Source organism: Rana temporaria, chromosome 4 (genome assembly GCF_905171775.1).
Source record: "Rana temporaria chromosome 4, aRanTem1.1, whole genome shotgun sequence".
Classification (NCBI taxonomy): domain Eukaryota; kingdom Metazoa; phylum Chordata; class Amphibia; order Anura; family Ranidae; genus Rana; species Rana temporaria.
In genome coordinates, this window is record NC_053492.1 from 106,395,070 (window position 1) to 106,415,978 (window position 20,909).

At 44.8% G+C, this 20,909-nt stretch overlaps 1 protein-coding gene across 1 annotated transcript in view; it reads left to right on the top strand.

Annotated features, from left to right (window-relative positions):
• The first annotated feature begins 333 nt into the window (after window positions 1-333).
• LOC120936416 (alpha-1,4-N-acetylglucosaminyltransferase-like) overlaps window positions 334-20,909 on the top strand; it is a 32,380-nt gene continuing 11,804 nt past the window's right edge. Inside the window, exons 1-2 of the mRNA XM_040348725.1 lie at window positions 334-827; window positions 12,514-13,016. Of these exons, the coding sequence (XP_040204659.1) occupies window positions 791-827; window positions 12,514-13,016 (540 nt within the window). The 5' untranslated portion in view covers window positions 334-790. The remainder of the gene's footprint in view (window positions 828-12,513; window positions 13,017-20,909) is intronic.

The window sequence follows — 20,909 nt, forward strand, 5'->3', positions numbered from 1 at the left end:
GGTTGGAATTTCAGACAAGAAAAGTTCAATGTGAAATTCCACAGCGTGTACAGCGTGAGTCTGTCTATTTGGAGGCTTAACACACATGTCTACCGTCTCTTATCGTTCTGCTTGGATCCATATAGGAGGCGGGCTGTACTCCAGTATACCAGCTTTGTTTGTCCTCATTGGATTCCTGATTTTGCATTTTGGTGTCTGTGGATAGTATAAACTTTACTCTCTGGATACCTGCCCCCATTAAGCAATACATTTTTTATTCACTAATTTACGGACAATACTTTTATTAGTGTCCAGTATACAGCATTTCCTACATTGGATATTCCCCACATAGGGAACTCCTGCCTAACCTCTTCATCTGACATGTGGGCAGAACTTCAGATATATATGCTGCCTCTACTATATTTCCTATGGAACTCTTTTCGTCTATATAGATCCTCCGATATTCAGATATTTATATATCAGATCCTGTCCGTTTCAAGATAGCAAGATTTGTTCTCTGTTCTTGCTATTTTTGTTGTTCGTCCTGAAGAAGCCTCACGGCGAAACACGTAGACTCACATGGGACCAAATCTATACTTTGTAATATCTTGTATGGTTTTAATTGTTGAACACTATATTAATCAACTTGTAAACTCTATCTAATATTTATTTTTGTGTTTTGCTTATTCTATTGTGTTCTTGCCTATAAAGTCTAACCATTGGTTAACCCTTCTGAGTATTCACTTATGTTTTTCACAAAAGATAAAGAGCCTAATCCACAAATACGACAAAAGATTTCAAGCGGTCATTGATGTTAAAGGGGGCAATACACAGTATTAAGAACTGGGGTATGTAAACTTTTGATCACGGTCATTTGGGTAGTTTCTGTTGTCATTATGATTTAAAAAGAGTAAACACAGTTGATTGATAATAAATGGCTTCAGCCAAACACTAACCACGAGTGAAAGAAAAGTTTTTGTGTTATCATTCATATTCTCTGAACAGAAAAAGAAGTCTAAGGTGTGGACATTGAACTTTTTCTCAGCTCTCATCTATTACCCTGGACGGCGAGGAAATAGAGGTAACATGCCACCAAAAACAATCCAGCAGCTCCTCCGGGGGTAGTGCTACACGTGGGGGCTCGTCCGAAATTGGCTGTTACCTCTCGCAACGGAAACAAGAGTTTATTTCGCCATTGAGAGTCTGAATTTGTCGAGGTGTTGGACTGTGCTCGCAAATAAGGGGTTAAGGTCAGGTTGCTTGGCTAAAGGCGTGACGTGCTGGAGCGACATGCCAAGAAAAGAACTGAAAGTGGGAGGAGTAACCCACCCCTGCGTGAGACGTGAGTGTGTCTGGTGGGGAGTGTGTCCGGATGAAGCCGCAGGGGCGTTTTGTGCTTTACACGAGTGGCAACATGAAGGCACTCAGTGTGTCCTGCCCAAGGTGCGAGGGGCTGGCAGTCCAAATCCGACCCTTCGGCCGATGTTTGAGGTGTGGAGAATATCTTTTTGAAGTGGACCAGCCTACTGAGTCGCCCCGTGCCTATCAGGTGTATTGGATCACAGGGGCCGTTACTGCAGAGAAGGCTACTACTTGGCCCACTACGGCTACTACTTTGGCCGCTACACCTGCTGTGTCTTCTGCAGTAAGTGACTAAGTGACTTTGATAGAAGTAATGAGAATGTTTCCGAGTCACCTGTGGATGCCGTTACAGAAGCCACGTGTATGGTGGTTGTACCTGCTCAGCCCACTGCAAAGAAAGTGGGATACGTGAAGGCCTCCCACGGCCGTGGTCGAGGCCTACCCAGCGTATACCAGGACCAGACTCCAAGGAGGATGTTACCCTCATAGAGGCCACGACAGGAACTGGTAAACAGACTGGGGACAATGTGATTAAAGTCGTGCGTACCTGCTTGCCCACAGAGGAGTATGCAGACTCTGAATTAAATTCATCATCTGATGCAGGAGATGATCATTGGTTTGAGCCAGAGTTTCCTGAACTGACATGGGGTAAAGAATTCCGTGCCGCCACTACCCACAAATCAGGGAAATGCTCACCAATGGAGATCCCGAGTGTGAATTGGGAAGTTGTACTTGATACAGGTGTCATTTCTGGAGGGAAGGATGTGCCTCCAACCATGACACCTACCTTGAAAAGATCTCCGGAGGCATGTGTGATGCTAGGACTGGGACACTCCCGCAAACTGCCCAAACTTGCCCGTTTGCAAATAATTTTAATGAAAAGGGTAGCACTTGATTATAGGTGGGAGTTCCCCTATGTGCCTGAGGCCACTATGAAGGAGATTGAGGAGAATCATGAAAAATGGTACCAAGTAGCTATCTGAGACTTCCTTAAAGTGCCAAAGCCCTCCCATAATGGTGAATTTTCTTTCATAATGGTTACTCATCGTTTTGAGGGATGTCGGGAGTCTTGGAGCTATGGCCGGCACATTTATGCTGATTGGGTGGTTATTCAACGGCCTGGGATGGATGACTGGGTCTGCTCAATTACCACCCTTGATAACCAGGGATTAAACCCTTACCTTGTCCGATCCCAGGTTCTATTTGTAGGACAAAGAAAGAGAACCGTCAGAACTTGCTCGCAGGGTTTTTCTTTTTCCCTTTTCAAGAAATCCATGAGGAACTATACTTTCTTCCTTGCTGTTGCTGAGGACTTTGTGGTCAAAAAAAGTATCTTCGGTGGCAGAAAGTGGTGCACAATAAGATCATATACTCTGCCGCTAGAGGGCAGTGTTCCGTAACACTCAGGAGAGACTTTGTGTTTTTTTTTCTTCCTTCTTCATATTTTTGCCTAGCACTTAGGTTTTAAATAATGCTCCTTAGGGAGGAGGGAGGCTTCATCTATATGGCAAAAGGTGCAGCTTCTCTCTTCCTTAGGGAATGTGTATAGTTTGGTATTGTGTGTGTTTTCTATTTTATTTTTCAGGTCCAGTTGATCTTCTATCAAGACTGTCAGAGAATGGGGCAGACTAGATTGATAGGAATAATATTGTAAATTGTACAGAATACTGTGATGTGATGACACTTCTTATATTTTTATTATTCCCTCTCTTTTTCCCTCTCTGCTTCTATCGTATTGTTTAATTGGGTCTAGGTGTGGGCGCTCAGGCTTGAATCGCCATGGTTTTGACACTGGGCACAGTGTCTAATTTAGTGGGGGGAGTGTGTAGTGGCCTGTTACTTTTTAGCCGGCGCTGCTTTAAATTTAGAGGGTAGTCTTAGAGTTAGTTGACTCAGACCGTATGATTCTTTCCAAATCTGGGTCTCTGTTCCAGCCATGGCTATACTGTGAGTGACCACTATTGTTGTCTGGGTTGCCGTTACCACCCCAGGCCAAGGGTGGCAGCAGTCAGGTCAAGGTGTTTTGGGTGTTCACCTTCGGCTGCCAATCAGTTGGAGTTGATCATCCCGATGTGCATGCTGTGGAGGAGTACTTAAGGGACAGATGCCATTAGCCCGGGGTCGTCGATCCTGGTCTGTCGTCCCACCACCCCCCGTGTGTGGCCCTCCTGTCCGGGGGTGCGTGTTCATGTGTTCCTGGCTCCGGGACCACGTTGGTCCGGGGTTGTGATCTACTAAGTAGTCCCGGTAGTCAGACTGCGTCTACGTTTGCAGAGTGGTCCTATGATGTCCGTCCTGGAGGGAGGAAGCCACTCGAAGAACCTTTCTTGGAGAGCACTGGGCACGAGGCTGGTATCTCAGGAGAGACCTTGAACTTCATCGAAGGATGCACTATTACTGAAAGACTGAATGATGGTCGCCTGTCAGTTCTAAGTTTACAAGAAGCTAATTGGGAGATATCCGGGTGCTGAATCCTGTGATGAGAGGATTTTGGACCGAACATACCTCCATCTTTAAGAAGGTCTGTGGCAGAGACTTTACCAAATTTTCTGTGTGTCATCTTGGCTGCTTGGCTAGTGAGAGAGGCCTATCCGAGTGCGCAATACCCACTCTTGCTGGAAACAGGAGTGTTTCCGAACAAAAGTTATACACCTGAACCTATTACATGTTACCCTTCCACCTCTTCAACTACTTATTTTATTCTTTTACCGAGTTCAGCAAATAAAGCAAAGAAAAAGAAGTCTAAGGTGTGGACATTGAACTTTTTCTCAGCTCTCATCTATTACCCTGGACGGCAAGGAAATTGAGGTAACATGCCACCCAAAACAATCCATTAGCTCCTCCGGGGGTAGTGCTACACATACTTGCCTAGTGCCTTCAGTTAGAAAGCGTCCCATGCTGGTTTTGTTCTCAGGCTGATTTTGGAACAGCAGGGACAGCTGCAGAATCTCTCTCTGCCTTTGCCATTGACTGTTTACACTGCCACCCGGGTCCTGAAACTTCTCCTCCCATGCCCCTGTGATCGGCCACTGTTATATCTTGCAAGGAGGAAATATGGAGGTAAAAAGTTCTCTGCCTGCTTCTCCCTGAGCTCTGCTGACCTCCACACTGTGCTCTGTGTATCGTATATGCTGCATGTTGTACTACTGCTGGAAGAAGATGGGGGATGAAGCTGCAGAAAAGATTTAGGATTTAGAAAGGGGAGAATGTGCCAGAAGCCAGCCTTGTACTTTAGGTAGACCCTGGCTACCACTGCAATGCTGGAGCTAGGGGCCACTAAATACACCTCTTCCTCCACCTGAAAGACCTCTATGCATCAGCCATTTCTATATGGCACCCCTGAGGCCCCATTCACACTTTGCATAACGGGAATGCATGTTCCTGCTCGCATTTTTTTTAGCCTGTTTTTCACACATAGGACAGCTCATCCACTTGAATGGACTGCCCTACGTTTGACAAACACACCACAGAATGCCCTTTTGAGGCATGCAACTTTGGAAGTTTGCCACATGACAAAACGCAAAACTGCTAAGTGTTTTTGGGGTGCCATTAACAATTAATGGCACCACAAGTGCTATGTGAGTTTGTAGTGCATTTATGAAAAGTACTGCAAAGCATGCATTTCCTGTGCACTTTGTCACACATTTAGGAAATGCAAAGTGTTAATGCAGCCTAAGGACTCTTTCACATGGGTGGCTGAGCAATGGATTTTCCCGCCATCTTTGGCTGCGCACCCAAATCCTGGGCCCTGTTAGGTAGACTGTTTGGGGCCCTGTGATTTCTAACAGCCCTGCCTGCAACCCAGGGGGGGGTTGTGTGGTGGTGCTGTCAGTGTGTCCTGTGAGCCCCAAGGTGGGGGGGTGCTATCAGTGTGCCTCGATCCCCGCTGGGGGGGAGGAATTGTTGTCAGTGTGTCGTGCGACCCCCGAGTGTGCTGCGATTCGGGGGGGTGCTGTTATCGTGTCCTCAACCAGTCTGGGGGTGCTGACAGTGTGCTTAGAGATCAGTATATGTGTTGCTGCTAATCTATATACAGTATATGTGCTGCTGCTAATCTATATACCCTTTATGTGCTGCTGCTAATCTACAGTATATACTCCTTATTTGATTCTGCTAATCTATATACCCTTTATGTGATGCTGCTAATCTATATACCCCCTATGTGATTCTGCTAATCTATATACCCTTTATGTGATGCTGTTAATCTATATACCCTTTATGTGGTGCTGCTAATCTATATACACTTTATGTGATGCTGCTAATCTATATACCCTTTATGTGATGCTGCTAATTAGGGATGAGCCGAACACCCCCCAGTTCGGATCGCACCAGAACATGCGAACAGGGAAAGAAACCTCTGACGCGCCAGAGGGGGTGGGGTCACCAATGACACCATGGGGAATCCGCCGGAAACCCCCGTACATCAGAACGGGCGGGCTCACGCGTCATTCGCCCAGGAGCTTTTTTTATGGAGGAGGCTGTATCGTTCGTATCGGCGAGTAGCGCGGGTCCGGATCGTGGAAGGATTTACATTGCTGTAATTTTTTTTTTAAGGACTTTTCCCAAGCTGTCTGTGTTTTTTTACCATTTTTGACATATTTTTTTCTGAAATGGTAGAGGTACAATGTACCCCGTTACCAATTCACATGGGGGGCCCGAATCTGGTTGTCCCCTTTGTTAAAGGGGGCTTCCAGATTGCGATAAGCCCCCCCGCCCACAGACCCCCACAACCACCAGGTAAGGGTTGTGGGGATGAGGCCCTTGTCCCCATCAACATAATTTTGGCGCAGAGTTCCCCTTAAAATCCATACCAGATCTGAAGGTCCTGATATGGAATTTGGGGGGACCCCCACACATTTTTTTTTAAATGTTGGTTCCCAGCACAAAATGTCACTTTTGAAGGTAAAAAAAAAGTCATTCAAAACTACTTGCGCTATTAATGAATTGTCGGGTCCTGGCAATACAGATAAAAGTCATTGAAAAAAATGTCAGGGGTTCCCCTTAATAATCATACCAGACCCACATGGCCTGGTAATGGACTGGGGGGGGGACCCCTTTCATTTTTTTCAATTACTTTTCTCTGTATTGCCGGAACTGAAAATTCACGAATAGCCAGGTGTAGTTTTAAATGACTTTTTTCCTTCAGAAATTACACTTTGTGCAGGGACAATTCTAAACACAATACATACCCCAGATATGAAATTTAAATGAATATTTCACTTTTATTGTTTCACTTTAAGCATTATTAAAATCACTGTTCCCGAAAAAAATGCAGTTTTTAAAACTTTTTTTTTGCATTGATATATGTCCCCTGGGGCAGGACCCGGGTGCCCAAACACTTTTTATGACAAAAACTTGCATATTAACCTTTAAAATTAACACTTTTGATTTCTCCTGAACGGATGAACAGCCAATGTTCGAGTCGAACTCATGTTCGATTCGAACATAAAGCTTATCCCTACTGCTAATCTATATACCCCTTATGTGGTGCTGCTGATTTATATACCGTATATGTAATGCTGACCTTTATACCCTGACCTGTGATGCTGAGCTGTATACTCCTGACACTATGTGGGTGGAATACAGGGGACGATTCTATAAGGGGTGGGGCTTATAAGAAATGGTAGAGGTCAAAAAGGAAGGACAGGGTTTGGCGCCCCCCCCATCCTAAAACTTCACCAGCCGCCACTGCTTGAAAATGCACTTGAAAGTGCAGTCGCTGTAGATTGCTGTAGATCTGAGGGGAAGCTCTGAAATAAGGAGAAGCTCTGCAGAGTTTATCATCCAATCATGTGCAAGCTAAAATTATGTTTTTTATTTTCCTTGCATGTCCCCCTCAGATTTACAGCGACTGCACCTCCAAGTACACTTTCAAGTGCACTTGTAGTGCAAAGTTTATTTGCCTTTTGTAAAGAACCCCCTTTGTGTACATTTTAAAACAAACTTAGATACTTTGATAAACAACCCAAAAGTAAAGATCAAACATTTTAAAATCTCCAAGCATTGTTACAATTATTCCAATATTGTATCAATTGTATTAACTCTTTCAACTTTATATTAAATAGGTTAGCAACACAATTGAAACACTTTGGGGTAGATTCACATAGACATACGACGGGCGTATCAATAGATACGCCGTCGTAAGTCCGAATCCCCGCCGTCGCAACTTTAAGCGTATGCTCAAACTGAGATACGCTTACATTTTGCTAAGATACGACCGGAGCAAGTCTCCTGCGCCGTCGTATCTTAACTGCATATTTACGCTGGCCGCTAGGGGCGTGTACGCTGATTTACGCCTAGAATATGTAAATCAGCTAGATACGCCGATTCACGAACGTACGCCCGGCCGTCGCAGTAAAGATACGCCGTTTACGTAAGGGGTTTTCAGGCGTAAAGTTATTCCACCAAATACATGGCTCAGCTAATGTTAAGTATGGCCATCGTTCCTGCGTCGAAATGTAAAAATTTTACGTCGTTTGCGTAACTCGTCCGTGAATGGGGCTGGCCGTAATTTACATTCACGTCGAAAGCATGACGATTTGCCGACGTCATTTGGAGCATGCGCACTGGGATAGGTCCACGGACGGCGCATGCGCCGTTCATTAAAAACGTCAAATACGTGGGGTCACTAGTATTTTACATAGAACACGTCCCCAACCAGCCTATTTTGAATTAGGCGGGCTTACGCCAGCCCAGTTACACTGCGCCGCCGTAAGTTTCAGCGCAAGTTCTATGTGAATACGGGGGAAAAAAGGACATCAATTTTATTTGGTTACAGTGTCGCATGATCGCGCAATTGTCAGTTAGAGCGACGCAGTGCCGTATCGCAAAGAATGGTTTGGTCATGAAGGGGTGGGTCAATCTTCCAGAGGTCAAGTGGTTAAAGATATAAACTGTTTTAAAAGAGCCATGTACTGACAAAAGTACAGATGCTGCTATTGCTGACCCATTCTAAAAAAAGGCTTTAGCCACTTGCTTACTGGGCACATATACCCCCTTCCTGCCCAGACGAAATTTAAGCTTAAGGCCCCATACACACGATAGAATCCATCCGCTGAAAAATCCCAGCGAATGGGTTTCAGCGGATAGATCCTATGGTGTGTACACTCCAGCGGATCTGTTTCCGCGGATATTTATCCCCTGGGATGGATTTCCAGTGGATAAATATTTGATGACATGCTATCAAATCTATCCGCTGGAATCCATCCCAACGGATGGATCCGCTGGTCTGTATAGACTCACCGGATCCATCCGTCCGAAGGGATCCCCCGCATGCGTCGTAATGATTCGACGCATGCGTGGAATTCCTTATATGACAGCGTCGCGCACGTCGCCGCGTCATAATCGCGGCGACGGCGCGACACGTCATCGCCAGAGGATTTCGGCGCGGATTTCCATGCGATGGTGAGTACACTCTATCGCATGGAAATCCGCGGAAATCCTCGAGAGGATTTATCCGTGGAAACGGTCCGCTGTACCGTATCCGCGGATAAATCCTCCCGTGTGTATGGGGCCTTAGGCACTGCGTCGCTTTAACTGACAATTGCAAGGTCGTACGACGTGGCTCTCAAACAAAATTGACGTCCTTTTTTCCCCACAAATAGAGCTTTCTTTTGGTGGTATTTGATCATCTCTGCGGTTTTTATTTTTTTGCGCTATAAACAAAAAGAGCGCCAATTTTGAAAAAAAAAAAAAATATTTTTTACTTTTTGCTATAATAAATATCCCAATTTTTTTTTTATATGTTTTTTTCTCAGTTTAGGCCGATACGTATTCTTCTACATATTTTTGGTAAATAAGCCTACTCAGAAAGGTCATAGCTGTTATTACCATGAAAAGGGTGAATATTTTGAATAATTTCCTCCAGTTTGTTCTTCTTAGGCCTTGTACACACGATCAGTCCAAACTGATGAAAACGGACTGAAGGACCGTTCTCATCGGTTAACCGATGAAGCTGACTGATGGTCTGATGTGCCTACACACCATCAGTTCAAAAAACGATCGAGTCCAATGCGGTGACGTAAAACACGACGACGTGCTGAAAAAATCGAAGTTCAATGCTTCCAAGCATGCGTCGACTTGATTCTGAGCATGCGCGGGTTTTTAACCAATGCTTTTGCGTACTAACCATCGGTTTTGACCTATAGGTTATCAGTCTATCAGTTCAATTTTAAAGCATGTTCTATTTTTTTTGACTGAAGGATAACTGACTGATGGCGCCTACACACCATCAGTTTGGACCGATGAAACGGACCTTCAGTTCATTTTCATCAGTTTGGACTGATCGTGTGTACAGGGCCTTACACATCAGCCTTTGGACTCCACAATCATGAGGAAATTATTCAAAATATTCAGCTATGACATTTCTGAGCAGGTATTATTGCGATTTTGAAATTATTGGTGATTATAGTGATTGGTTTGTGCAAAAGTTTTAGCGCCTACAAAATAATAGACAGAATTATGACCTTTTTTTCGTTATTTTTTTTTACTAGTGTAGCATTACCCCCAGAGGAGCTGTTGGTTGTTTTGGGTGGCACATTTACCTCATGGCTCCTCAGAATTCCTAGGGGTGGATGATGCATATTGCATTTAGTAGAAGTAAAGGAATGTCCACAACAGGTGCTCTTTGCTGTGCTCTTTATTACCCAGCCGGGTAAACACTATAACTTCTAGTGAGGAAAGTAAAGTTCAAGAAGAAAGAGAACAGCAGATTCAGGCGTGATTATAGGGAAACAGTCCTGCTCCCAAGCGTAACACTCTGAGCCACTCCTGCCAGAGTGGGTTTAGTGTATCCAGACAGGCCTCTCTCACTGCCCTGGCAGCCGGAGTATCACTCGAACGTTTGTAGAATAAAGTCTCTGCCACAGACCCTCCTTGGTGAACTGCAGAGAGACACCCCTGCCACAGGCCCTCTCTGATTTGGTAGTTACGGAGATAATCCTCCTTAGATGAGTTACGCCTGAATCTCCTTCAACTTGTTGCCCAGGTAACGACTGACAGGTGATCAATTCTTCAGTGTCCGGCTACCTTGATCCCCGGTGGTTTGTCGAGGCCCATTTGGACCGCCAGCCTCTCAATGGCTCTCCCCAGACGAACTCTCCACCGAACAGCAAATACAGCTTGGGATCCGCAAAGGTGGGAACCCAGTCGCTCACTGGGTCCCCGTCGCTGTTCAGATGCTCCGGGCCAACATGGTCCCGGAACCAGGAACACCGCGTGGCACACACGCTCCAGCCAGGTAGGCCACGAAGTCGGGCGCCTTGATGTGGTCACCCTAAAGGTGGGTGCCACACTCGAAGAAGAAGACCCAGAACCAATAACGTCTGCCCCATAAATACCCCTCCCCAGCATGCACAGCGAGGTCAAACCCTCCTGATTGGCCGCTGGGAAAGAGCACCCAAACCTTGACTCCACTGCTGCCACCTGCAGCACCGGGGTTGGAAGAACACCCCAGTGTAACAGAATAGCCTACAGCACAACCAAGCTGAGACAGAGACCCTGCTTTGCACTTGACAATTTGGATCAGAGTTTAACTATACTCTGATCTCCCTCTAAATTTAACTAGCACCGGTACTATAAAGTACACAGACGCTACACTAGTAATGGCGGCGATCTGCGATTTTTATTGGGACTGCGACATTATGGCGTAGACATCGGACACTTTTGACACATGGTTTAAATGTGTTTCCCAAGAGTGATTCTAACTGTGGGGGGAGGGGACTGACTGGGGGAGGTGACCGATCTGTGTCCCTATGTACATGGGACACAGCATCAGTCTCCTCTCCCTGACAGGACATGGATCTCTGTGTTTACACACAGAGATCTACGTCCTTGTCTGTGTAATGGCCGATAGCGGGTACCTGGCGGACTTCACGGCCGGCAGGCATGCGCATCGGCACCTCCGGGACGCGGCGGGCACGCACGCGCCGCCGGCGACACTCCCACCCCCCCCAGTGGCTGGAGGAACAGAGGACGTCCCGGCATTGTAGAACCACCTTGTGGCCGTCTATTTACAATGGCTGGAGCTTCAAGTGGTTAATACTTTCTGGAACACTGACCTATGCAGATCAGTAAAGTCAAAGCTCCTTTTACTACTGTCAGTGACTCAAAGGGTTGTATTTATGAAAAAAAAAAAAATTCCAGAGCTATGGACATTTGTTCTGCATACAGAGGGGCACTCCACAAGTATGGGCTCTATGGGGTCAGTATATGAGGCAAGGAGCTGCTTTGTTGCTGCACCTTCTGATCCTGCTGTAATAGGTGCTGACCAATCATTACTTTATAGTTCCTGGTCATTAACCCTCCTGGCGGTATCCCCGAGCGTGACTCGGGGTAGATATGCAGAGCCTGCAGCGCGCGCTGGCTTACCTTCTCCTGGATCCAGCGATGTCACCACGCTGTGTGAGCGAGCGGGACCTCGCTCGATTCACACAGCGTCCTCCTGTGCCGCCGATCTCCGTTCCCTGCGACGTTATGACGCACGGGAGCGGAGATCGGCGCCAAATTCAAAAAAGTAAACAAACACTATACATACAGTATACTGTAATCTTATAGATTACAGTACTGTATGTAAAAAAAACACACACCCCTTGTCCCTAGTGGTCTGCCCAGTGTCCTACATGTCATTTTATATAATAAAAACCTTTCTTTCTGCCTGAAAACTGTAGATTGTCCATAGCAACCAAAAGTGTATTTTTATGTCAAAAATGATTTTAGAGCAGCAAGAAAACAGCGATAATAAATTATAATCAATTGCAGAATTGTGCGATAGCGATTTGCGGGGAAATTCGTCATAAAAAAAAAAAAAAATAATGACAGCAACAATTCTGCAACTGAGCAAATTTCAGTGATTTTGAGTTGATTACATTATTGAATAATTTTTATTTTAATTATATTATTACTTGCTATAATTATTTATAATTATTTATTATATTATAATTTAAAATTTTGTTTTTAAAAAAATGTCATACCCGGGATGCCTATTAGATTCTTGTTTGGTCAGATTTAAGTGAGTTATTCCTAAAAATTACAGACCTACAATATAAAACACCAAATTTCCTTGCAAATAATTGTACCGCTTTCAGCATGTTTTTTCAGAAAGAATCATACCGCCAGGGAGGTTACTGGTCTGTTGCATTTTGTTTTATTAATTATGGTTTGTTCATCTTCCAGATCAGCCTTTGGACTCCACAATCATGAGGAAATTATTCAAAAAAATCACCCTTTTCATGGCAATAGCAGCTATGACCTTTCTGAGCAGGTATGCCCTAAAACAGAAAAGCTTTTACATCATGAATATCCTAATATGGAATAGCTTACATCCAAGAACACACTATGATCCTGAAATCTCCCGTCTGATAGAAAGTGTACCCTCTGCTACTTTCTCTGCAAAAACTGTTCTAAGACAAGGAAATGGAATCTTATTTATGGAGACCACAGACAGAATGGAACCACCACCTCTGGTCTTATGTGCTATAGAGTCAGCGGCTCGAGTCTACCCTGACAGACCAGTGGTCTTCTTCATGAAAGGACTGGGGGATATCATGACAGAGGAAGATGAGAAAAGAACAAGAAAACGTTTTCCAGTTCTCTCCTCTTTTCACAATATCTACTTCTTCCCGCTCAAACTGAATAAGTTATTTAATAACACGCCTCTTATGGAATGGTTCGAAGAGGTACGGTATGTCACAAACTAGATAGGATACAATTTAGAAAAGCTGTGAATAAAAAAAGATTTGGGTATGCTCATAGACAGAGAGTTGGATAACTTCACTCATTGCTCGTCAGGGGAGGGCCAATGGTTCATGCTGCTGTGTGAGCCAATAAGAAGAGAGAGACCCCAGAGAGCCACTGCTCTCCTGCACATCGTTAGGTAAGTATGAAGCCTCGTACACACGACCGAGAAACTCGACGGGCGAAACACATAATTTTGCTCGTCGAGTTCCTTGTTAGGCTGTCGAGGAACTTGGAGAGCCAAATTTCTCCATTCCCGTAGAGGAAAAAGAAGACATGCTCTCTTTTTGGCTCGACGGGATCCGACAGTTTCCTCGTCGAAAAGTGTACACACGACCGGTTTCCTCGGCAAAAAAAAAAAAACAGCGAGTTCCTTGCTGGTTTTTGCCGAGAAACTCGGTCGTGTGTACGAGGCCTAAGGGGGGGATGGGGAGTTGCACCTTAAGTTTTTTTTTACCTTAATGCATACAATGCATTAAGGTAAAAAACCTTGAGCCTTTAGAACCACTTTAACTGGTTTCTGGCAGGCTCACACAGATATACTGCGGCACAATGTTTCTTCCGGGGCGAAACCCCGTACGGGTACGGCTTTCCCTTTAGAAGCCGCCAGAGGGCACACAAGTGCCCGCTGCAAGGCAGGTTGCCCTATGCACTTGGCCGGCGGATGGGAACGCCGCCAGCCATGCCACGATCACATGCATGAGAGCCAGCAAATCACTGATCTATCAGGGGAGAGGGGACATATTGATTGTTCCTACTAAGTAAGAACAACAACGATATGTCTCCTCCCCCAGTCAGTCCTATCCCCATACAGTTATAACACACCTAGGGAACACACATTTAACCCCTTGATCGCCCCTAGTGTTAACCTCTTCCCTACCAGTGACATTTACACAGTAATCAGTGCATATTTATTGCACTGATCGCTGTATAAATGTCAATAGTCCCAAAAATGTGTCAAAAGTGTCCGATATGTTTGTCGCAATGTCGCAGTGGTGCTAAAAATCACAGATCACCGCCATTACTAGTAGAGTTTTTTTTTCCATAGTTTGTAGACGCTATAACTTTTGCGCAAACCAACAATATACACGTATTGTGATTTTGTTTACCAAAAATATGTAGAAAGATTTATATCGGCCTAAACTGAAAAAAAAGTAAAAAAAAAAAAAAAAAAATTCAAAATTGTCGCTCTTTTTTGTTTATAGCTCAAAAGATAAAAACCGCAGAGGTGATCAAATACCACCTAAAGAAAGCTCTATTTGTGGGGGAAAAAAGGACGCACATTTGGTTTGGGTACAGCATTGCATGACAGCGCAATTTTCAGTTAAAGCAACACAGTGCCAAATTGTAAAAAAGTGCTCTGTTCAGTAAGGGGGTAAAATCTTCCGGGTTGAAGTGGTTAATAAATAACTCTCTGACAATGCTACACATTTAAGCTCATGGCTAAGTTACACTTTACAAAACACAGTGGGCTAGATTCAGATAGGTGAGCGGATCATTTACGTTACGCCGCAAGTTTTTTAGGCAAGTGCTTTACAAAAGCACTTGCCTGTAAAGTTGCGGCGGCGTATAGTAAATCCCCTGGCGGAATTCAAATTCGGCGGGTAGGGGGCGTGTATCATTTAAATGAAGCACGCCCCCGCGCCGACCGAACGTCCCAAAAAAATCCCAGAGTGCATTGCTCTAAATGACGTCGCAAGGACGTCATTGGTTTCGACGTGAACGTAAATTACGTCCATCCGTATTCGCGAACGACTTACGCAAACAACGTAAAATTTAAAAACTCAGCGCGGGAACGACGGCCATACTTAACATTAGCTACGCCTCATATAGCAGGGGTAACTATACGCCGGAAAAAGCCGAACGCAAACGACGTAAAAAAAAAGTGCCGGGCGGTCGTTCGTTTCTGAATCGGCGTAACTCCTCATTTGCATATTCCTTGCGTATACAAACGGAAGCACCACCTAGCGGCCAGCGTGAGATTGCAGCCTAAGATCCGACGGTGTAAGTCACTTACACCTGTCGGATCTTAGGGATATCTATGCGTAACCTGATTCTATGAATCAGGCGCATAGATACGCCGGCGTATCTCTTTTCTGAATCAGGCCCAGTATATTTCTCCATACAGTTTAACTGCTGCAAACCATGTTGGGTGAACAGCTTTTTTAGGCCAGTCCTACATCTAAAATAATTAAAGTTCAAGCAAAAGTTTTAGGCTTCTTGCCTATTAACTAGCCTACTTTGGCGGCTCCTAAACTTTTTTTGCCAAAGCTCCTAAACTCAACTCCATAAAAGCCTGTGGGGGTTATTTATGAAAGGCAAATCCACTTTGCACTACAAGTACAAACTACAAGTGCAAAATGCACTTGAAATTGCACTGAAAGTGCACTTGGAAGTGCAGTTGCAGCAAATATGAGAGGAAGATCTGAAATGAGGGAAAGCTCTGCTGATTTTATCATCCAATCATGTGTAAGCTAAAATGCTGTTTTCTATTTTCCTTGCATGTCCCCCTCGGATCTACAGAGACTGCACTTTTAGTGCAATTTCAAGTGCAATTTGAACTTGTAGTTTGCACTTGTAGTGCAAAGTGGATTTGCCTTTCATAAAATACCCCCCATGTGTCAATGCACACATAGGGGGTTATTTACGAAAGGCAAATTCATTTTGCACTGCAAGTGCAAAGTGCACTTGAAAATGCACTGAAAGTGCACTTGGAAGTACAGTCACTGTAGATCCGAGGGGGACATGCAAGGGAAATAAAAAACATAATTTGAGCTTGCACACGATTGGATGATAAAATCAGCAGAGCTTCCCCATTTCAGATCTACCCCTCAGATTCACAGAGACTTTCAGTGCAATTTGCACTTGTAGTTTGCACTTGTAGTGCAAAGTGGATTTGCCTTTAGTAAATAAGCCCCATAGGCTTTTACCAGAGGTTATGAGCTGCTGTGTTTAGGTGAGCTGCAACATCCCTTCTCCTGAATGCGGAAATATTGCATTCAGGATAGGACCATTTTGACCGCCAGCCACAGGAAAACACAAAACGTGGTGCTGCGGTAAATGTAGGCTAGTGTACATGAAGCTTTAGCCAAAGTTCTAAAAGTAAGATCAGAATGGAACAAAATGGTGTCTAATGACTTACATGTGTTAGTTATTTCTAAAGCACTCTGCCCAGCCCACAGAAAAGTCCTTGTCCTACAATAAAAGGGATGTAAAGGTTCGTCTTTTATTTTCTAAGTAGGTTCCTTTAAGCTAGTGCATTGTTGGTTCACTTACCTTTTCCTTCGATTTCCCTTCTAAATGTTTTTTTTCTTTGTTTGAATTTCTCACTTCCTGTTTCTCCTCAGTAAGCTTTCCACCATCATCCGAGCGGGGGAAAGTCATTTAGCATATAACAAAAAATGAACACACCCATATATGGTTACTGCTAAAGAGTAGTGGGGACTCAAAATGAGCGGTCACTCCTCATGTTTGGGGTCTCAACCGTAGCCAATTATGAACGCAAAAAACTAGGTACTATCTTGTGGAAATCTCTAGAGGGAAGACACCCAGGGATGGACTGGCCATTGGGACTACAGGGAGTTTCCCGGTGGGCCGATGGCTTAGTGGGCCGGCTTCAGTGACAGCGGGCCGCCGCCCCCCTCTGCTCCTCTGTCTCTCCCTCCCTGCAGCGCTCACTTCCCTGCAGGGGGAGGACCAGAGGAGCAGGGGGGATTGCAGAGGAGCATGGGGGGGACCAGAAGGAGCACGGGGGGAGCACGGGGGAGGGGACAGACAGCTGACTCAACAGTTATGGCCTGGGAGTTTCTCACTTCTGCCTAATCTTGTCCCATGGGGGGGGGGGGGCACCGAACTGATTCTTTGCCCGGGTGAAATAATGTCTAGCTTCCCCACTGTACTGCCTATAATGCCGCGTACAGACGGTCGTTTTATGTCTTCAAAAAAACGCCAAAAAAAAAATTCGAACATGCTTGAATTTGTTGTGTCGTTTTTCAAAACGTCGTTTTTTGTTTCACAGAAATTGACCGTGTGTAGCAAAAAACGACGTTTAAGGCCCCATACTCACGACCAAACATGTCTGCTGAAACTGGCCCGCAGGCCAGTTTCAGCAGACATGTTTGGTCGTGTGTGGGCGCGAGCGGGCCGAATTCCAGCAAACATTTGCCCGCCGGGCCTTTTCCCAGCAGACAAATATTCCTGGACTTGTTTTAAAACAGCCCGCTGGAATTCAGCCCGCTCGGACATGTACGGTCGTCAGTACAGACCTACCGTACATGTCCAGGCGCCCGCCGTCCCTCGCATGCGTCGAATGACTTCGACGCATGCGTGGAAGCATTTTAAAGGCGGGCCGCCCACGTCGCCGCGTCATTGTCGCGGCGACACCGCGTCATCGACGCGGCGACACCGCGGACACGCCCCGCGTATTGTTTACGCGCGGACTTCTGTACGATGGTGTGTACAACCATCGTACAGAAGCCCTCTGGCAGACATGTATGGTGAAAACGGTCCGACGGACCGCTTTCACCATACATGTTTGTCCGTGTGTACCCGGCCTTAAACAACGTTTTTAAACCCGCGCATGCCCAGAAGCTAGTTATGAAGTGAGCTTCAATGGAAAAAAGTGGTGAACCTCCCTTTGCTAGAGCATTGTGAAAAAACGATGGTGTGTAGGCAACGTCGTTTTTGAAAAATGAAGTTTCAAAAACGTTGTTTTATTTCATGATTTAAAACGTCGTTTTTTTTCATCACCAAAAATGACCGTCTGTACGCGGCATTAGAGTACCAGTACCAGCCGTTTTACTCTAATAAAGTAGAACGGCTAGTGGCTAGTGAAGGGGGAGAGGGGGCTTGGGTGGCTGGGGGGGGGGGGGAGTTGTCCGGCCGCCATAGGAGAGACCTATCAAAGTGGGCCAGTCTGGATGAAGTCCAGGGCCAAATTTTTGTCCCAGTCCAGGCCTGAAGACACCACAAAGATAAAAGGGGCTACTATTGGTGGAGATGGACAACACTCATCCGTGTAGAAATAATGAAAATTGTTTATTATATAATAAATAAGTCACTACATAGAATAAAATAGCAGCAAAGTACTAGTGCAAATATATCCCAAGTCCTGGGTCTCAATGTACAGACAGAGTGCACCAGTAAACCCGTACTGAGTGCAAATAACAAATGTCACAAGAAGGACAATTACAAACATGTAACAAATATACAAGACAGTCCGGACGCCATAAATCCACATATGTTACAGTTCCCAACGGAAAAAAAACGTAATCATGCAAAAACAATCCAAATGGGAAACTAATGGAAACAATGCAACATATGTGTCCCCGCGGGGGAGATAGATGAGGGGGTGACGGTGTAATAAGGATGATGTAATTAGTGCATATGCAGGATGGAAATGCAAACGGCATATATAAATACGCTTCAACTGCCAAAATTAATGCTGTAAATTAATGTCATTAATGTGGAGTAATCAAAGTTGGCAGAACAGTAGTCCATGTAAAATGTACATCTTTAGATGTGGTTTCCCTGGATAAATGAAAGGGATGACTATAAAGGGGACATGAAGCCTAGAACATGTATAGACTGAATTACTACTGTTGAGGGAATGTCTCTTTAAGGCAAAATTGCCTGTGAATGGCCACTCAGGGCATGAGTTTCACTTTGCGCAAAGCCTGTAAGATTTTAAGATGACATGTCCTTTTGTAATCAAGTCTAGTCCATCTTACCACTTCTGCAGTCTTCAGTGGAATTGGGGCTCACACGTTCTCTAAGTATTGAGGGGGGCCCGTCACAGTCCACCAATTGTGTTGCACCTGTATGGTGGTATGAAGATATTCAGCAGATGGGTGTTGTCCCGCTCCTGTTGTGCGGCGCGTGTACGCCGCACACGTAACTGGCTAGTGTTGCCAATAGACTGCCGTATGTCCCTGCATCAACTCCGTGCTGACGGGGAAAGGAATGTGGCGTCCCAGGACAGTGACGTCAACGCGCTTCGCAATCTTAGTCACGTACCTTCGTCTGGGGTTATTATATATTAAACTATTTTCATTATTTCTACACGGATGAGTGTTGTCCATCTCCACCAATAGTAGCCCCTTTTATATTTGTGGTGTCTTCCCTCTTGAGATTTCCACAAGATAGTACCTAGTTTTTTTTTAAAGTCATTAAAGTGGAGTTCCACCCATAAATATAACATTACATCAGTAGTTTTAAAAAAATGTCATCAGTCCTTTACAATTTTTTTTTTTTTTTAGATGCCTTCAAAGTGTTGTTGCTAGGCAGAATAGTTAATCTTCCCACTTCCTGCACCTAGGTGCTTAATGCTTCCTAACCTACACCGCACAGACTCCTGGGAATGTAGTGGGTGTAACTTTCCAGGAGTCTGTGCACTCCCCAGTCTCAAAGAATCATGTGACTTGGACAGCACAGGTGCTGAAACCTGATCTGACACTGCTTGTGCAGCACTGAGCATGTGCGAGATTTGCAAGGCTGAAATCCAGGAAGTCATACAGTCTGGCTTCATGATGCACACACTTAAGATGGCCCCAGTCAATTTCTATTTTATAAAGTGTCTAAATGCTGTAACAACCTAACAAAACGGACCTTAGTTTACAGACTAACTTTACTAGAATACATTAAGCTTGTGTATTACAGGGGTATTTATATTTAAAAAGTGAAATTGTGGCCGGAACTCCGCTTTAAGAACAGCTTACTGAACACCTTACTGAGGAGGAACAGGAAGTGAGAAAGAAAACAAAGAAAAAAAAACATTTAGACGAGAAATTGATGGAAAAGGTAAGTGAACCAACAATGCACTAGCTTAAGAGTCGGTTCACACTGGGGAGACACGACTTCAAGGGCGACTTTCAGAGGCAACTCCAACACGACTTGAGCATGAACCACAGGGCGATCTGGGGCGATTTACAACACGACTTGAAGTCGTCTCCAGGACAGGAGACTTTCCAGTAGCCAATCAAACAACAATTAGCTCTAGGGGAGGGAGGGGGAGGGAGAGGTTTGCCTGAGAAATGTATGTTATCTTCCTGGAAAGTCACTTCAGTTAAGACAGTGATCAGACTTGGAGGCGACTTCCATTGAAATCAATGGGTACAAATCGCCTACAAGTCGGATTAAAGTAGTACAGGAACCTCTTCTGATGTCGGAGCGACTTGAGTAGTGTGTATTAACACCGCTCCCATTCACTTGCATTGTTTTTCTCTACAGCGCGACTTGGGACGACTTGAGGCGCCCTCAAGTCGGATCCCAAGTCGCCCCAGTGTGAACCGACTCTAAAGGAACCTATTTATAAAATAAAAAACAAAACTTTTGTAGCACTACCCCAGGAGGAGCTGCTAGATTATTTTGGGTCTGCGCTCGGTGATTAACCCCTTAAAGTGGCTCAAAACCCTCCTGTGACACACCTGGCAATAATTGAGAGTTGTGAACCTCAGTAACTTGTGAGGAACACAATATCCCATTACACAACAATTGATTATGCAATAGAAGGGATTACCTTAAGTGGAAGGATCCTGCAGTATAAAAGACAGACTGCACACAGACTTCAAGATAACCAAATTAATGCTTTACTTAAAGAACAACAAAAGACATGAGTAAAACAGTGACACTATGGGGTTGATTTACTAAAGGCAAATCCACTTTGCACTACAAGTGCACTGCAATTGCACTTGGAAGTGCAGTCGCTGTAGATCTGAAGGGGACATGCAAGGAAAATAAAAAACAGCATTTTAGCTTGCACATGATTGGATGATAAAATCAACAGAGCTTCCCCTTATTTCAGATCTTCACCTCAAATCTAAATTGACTGCACTTTC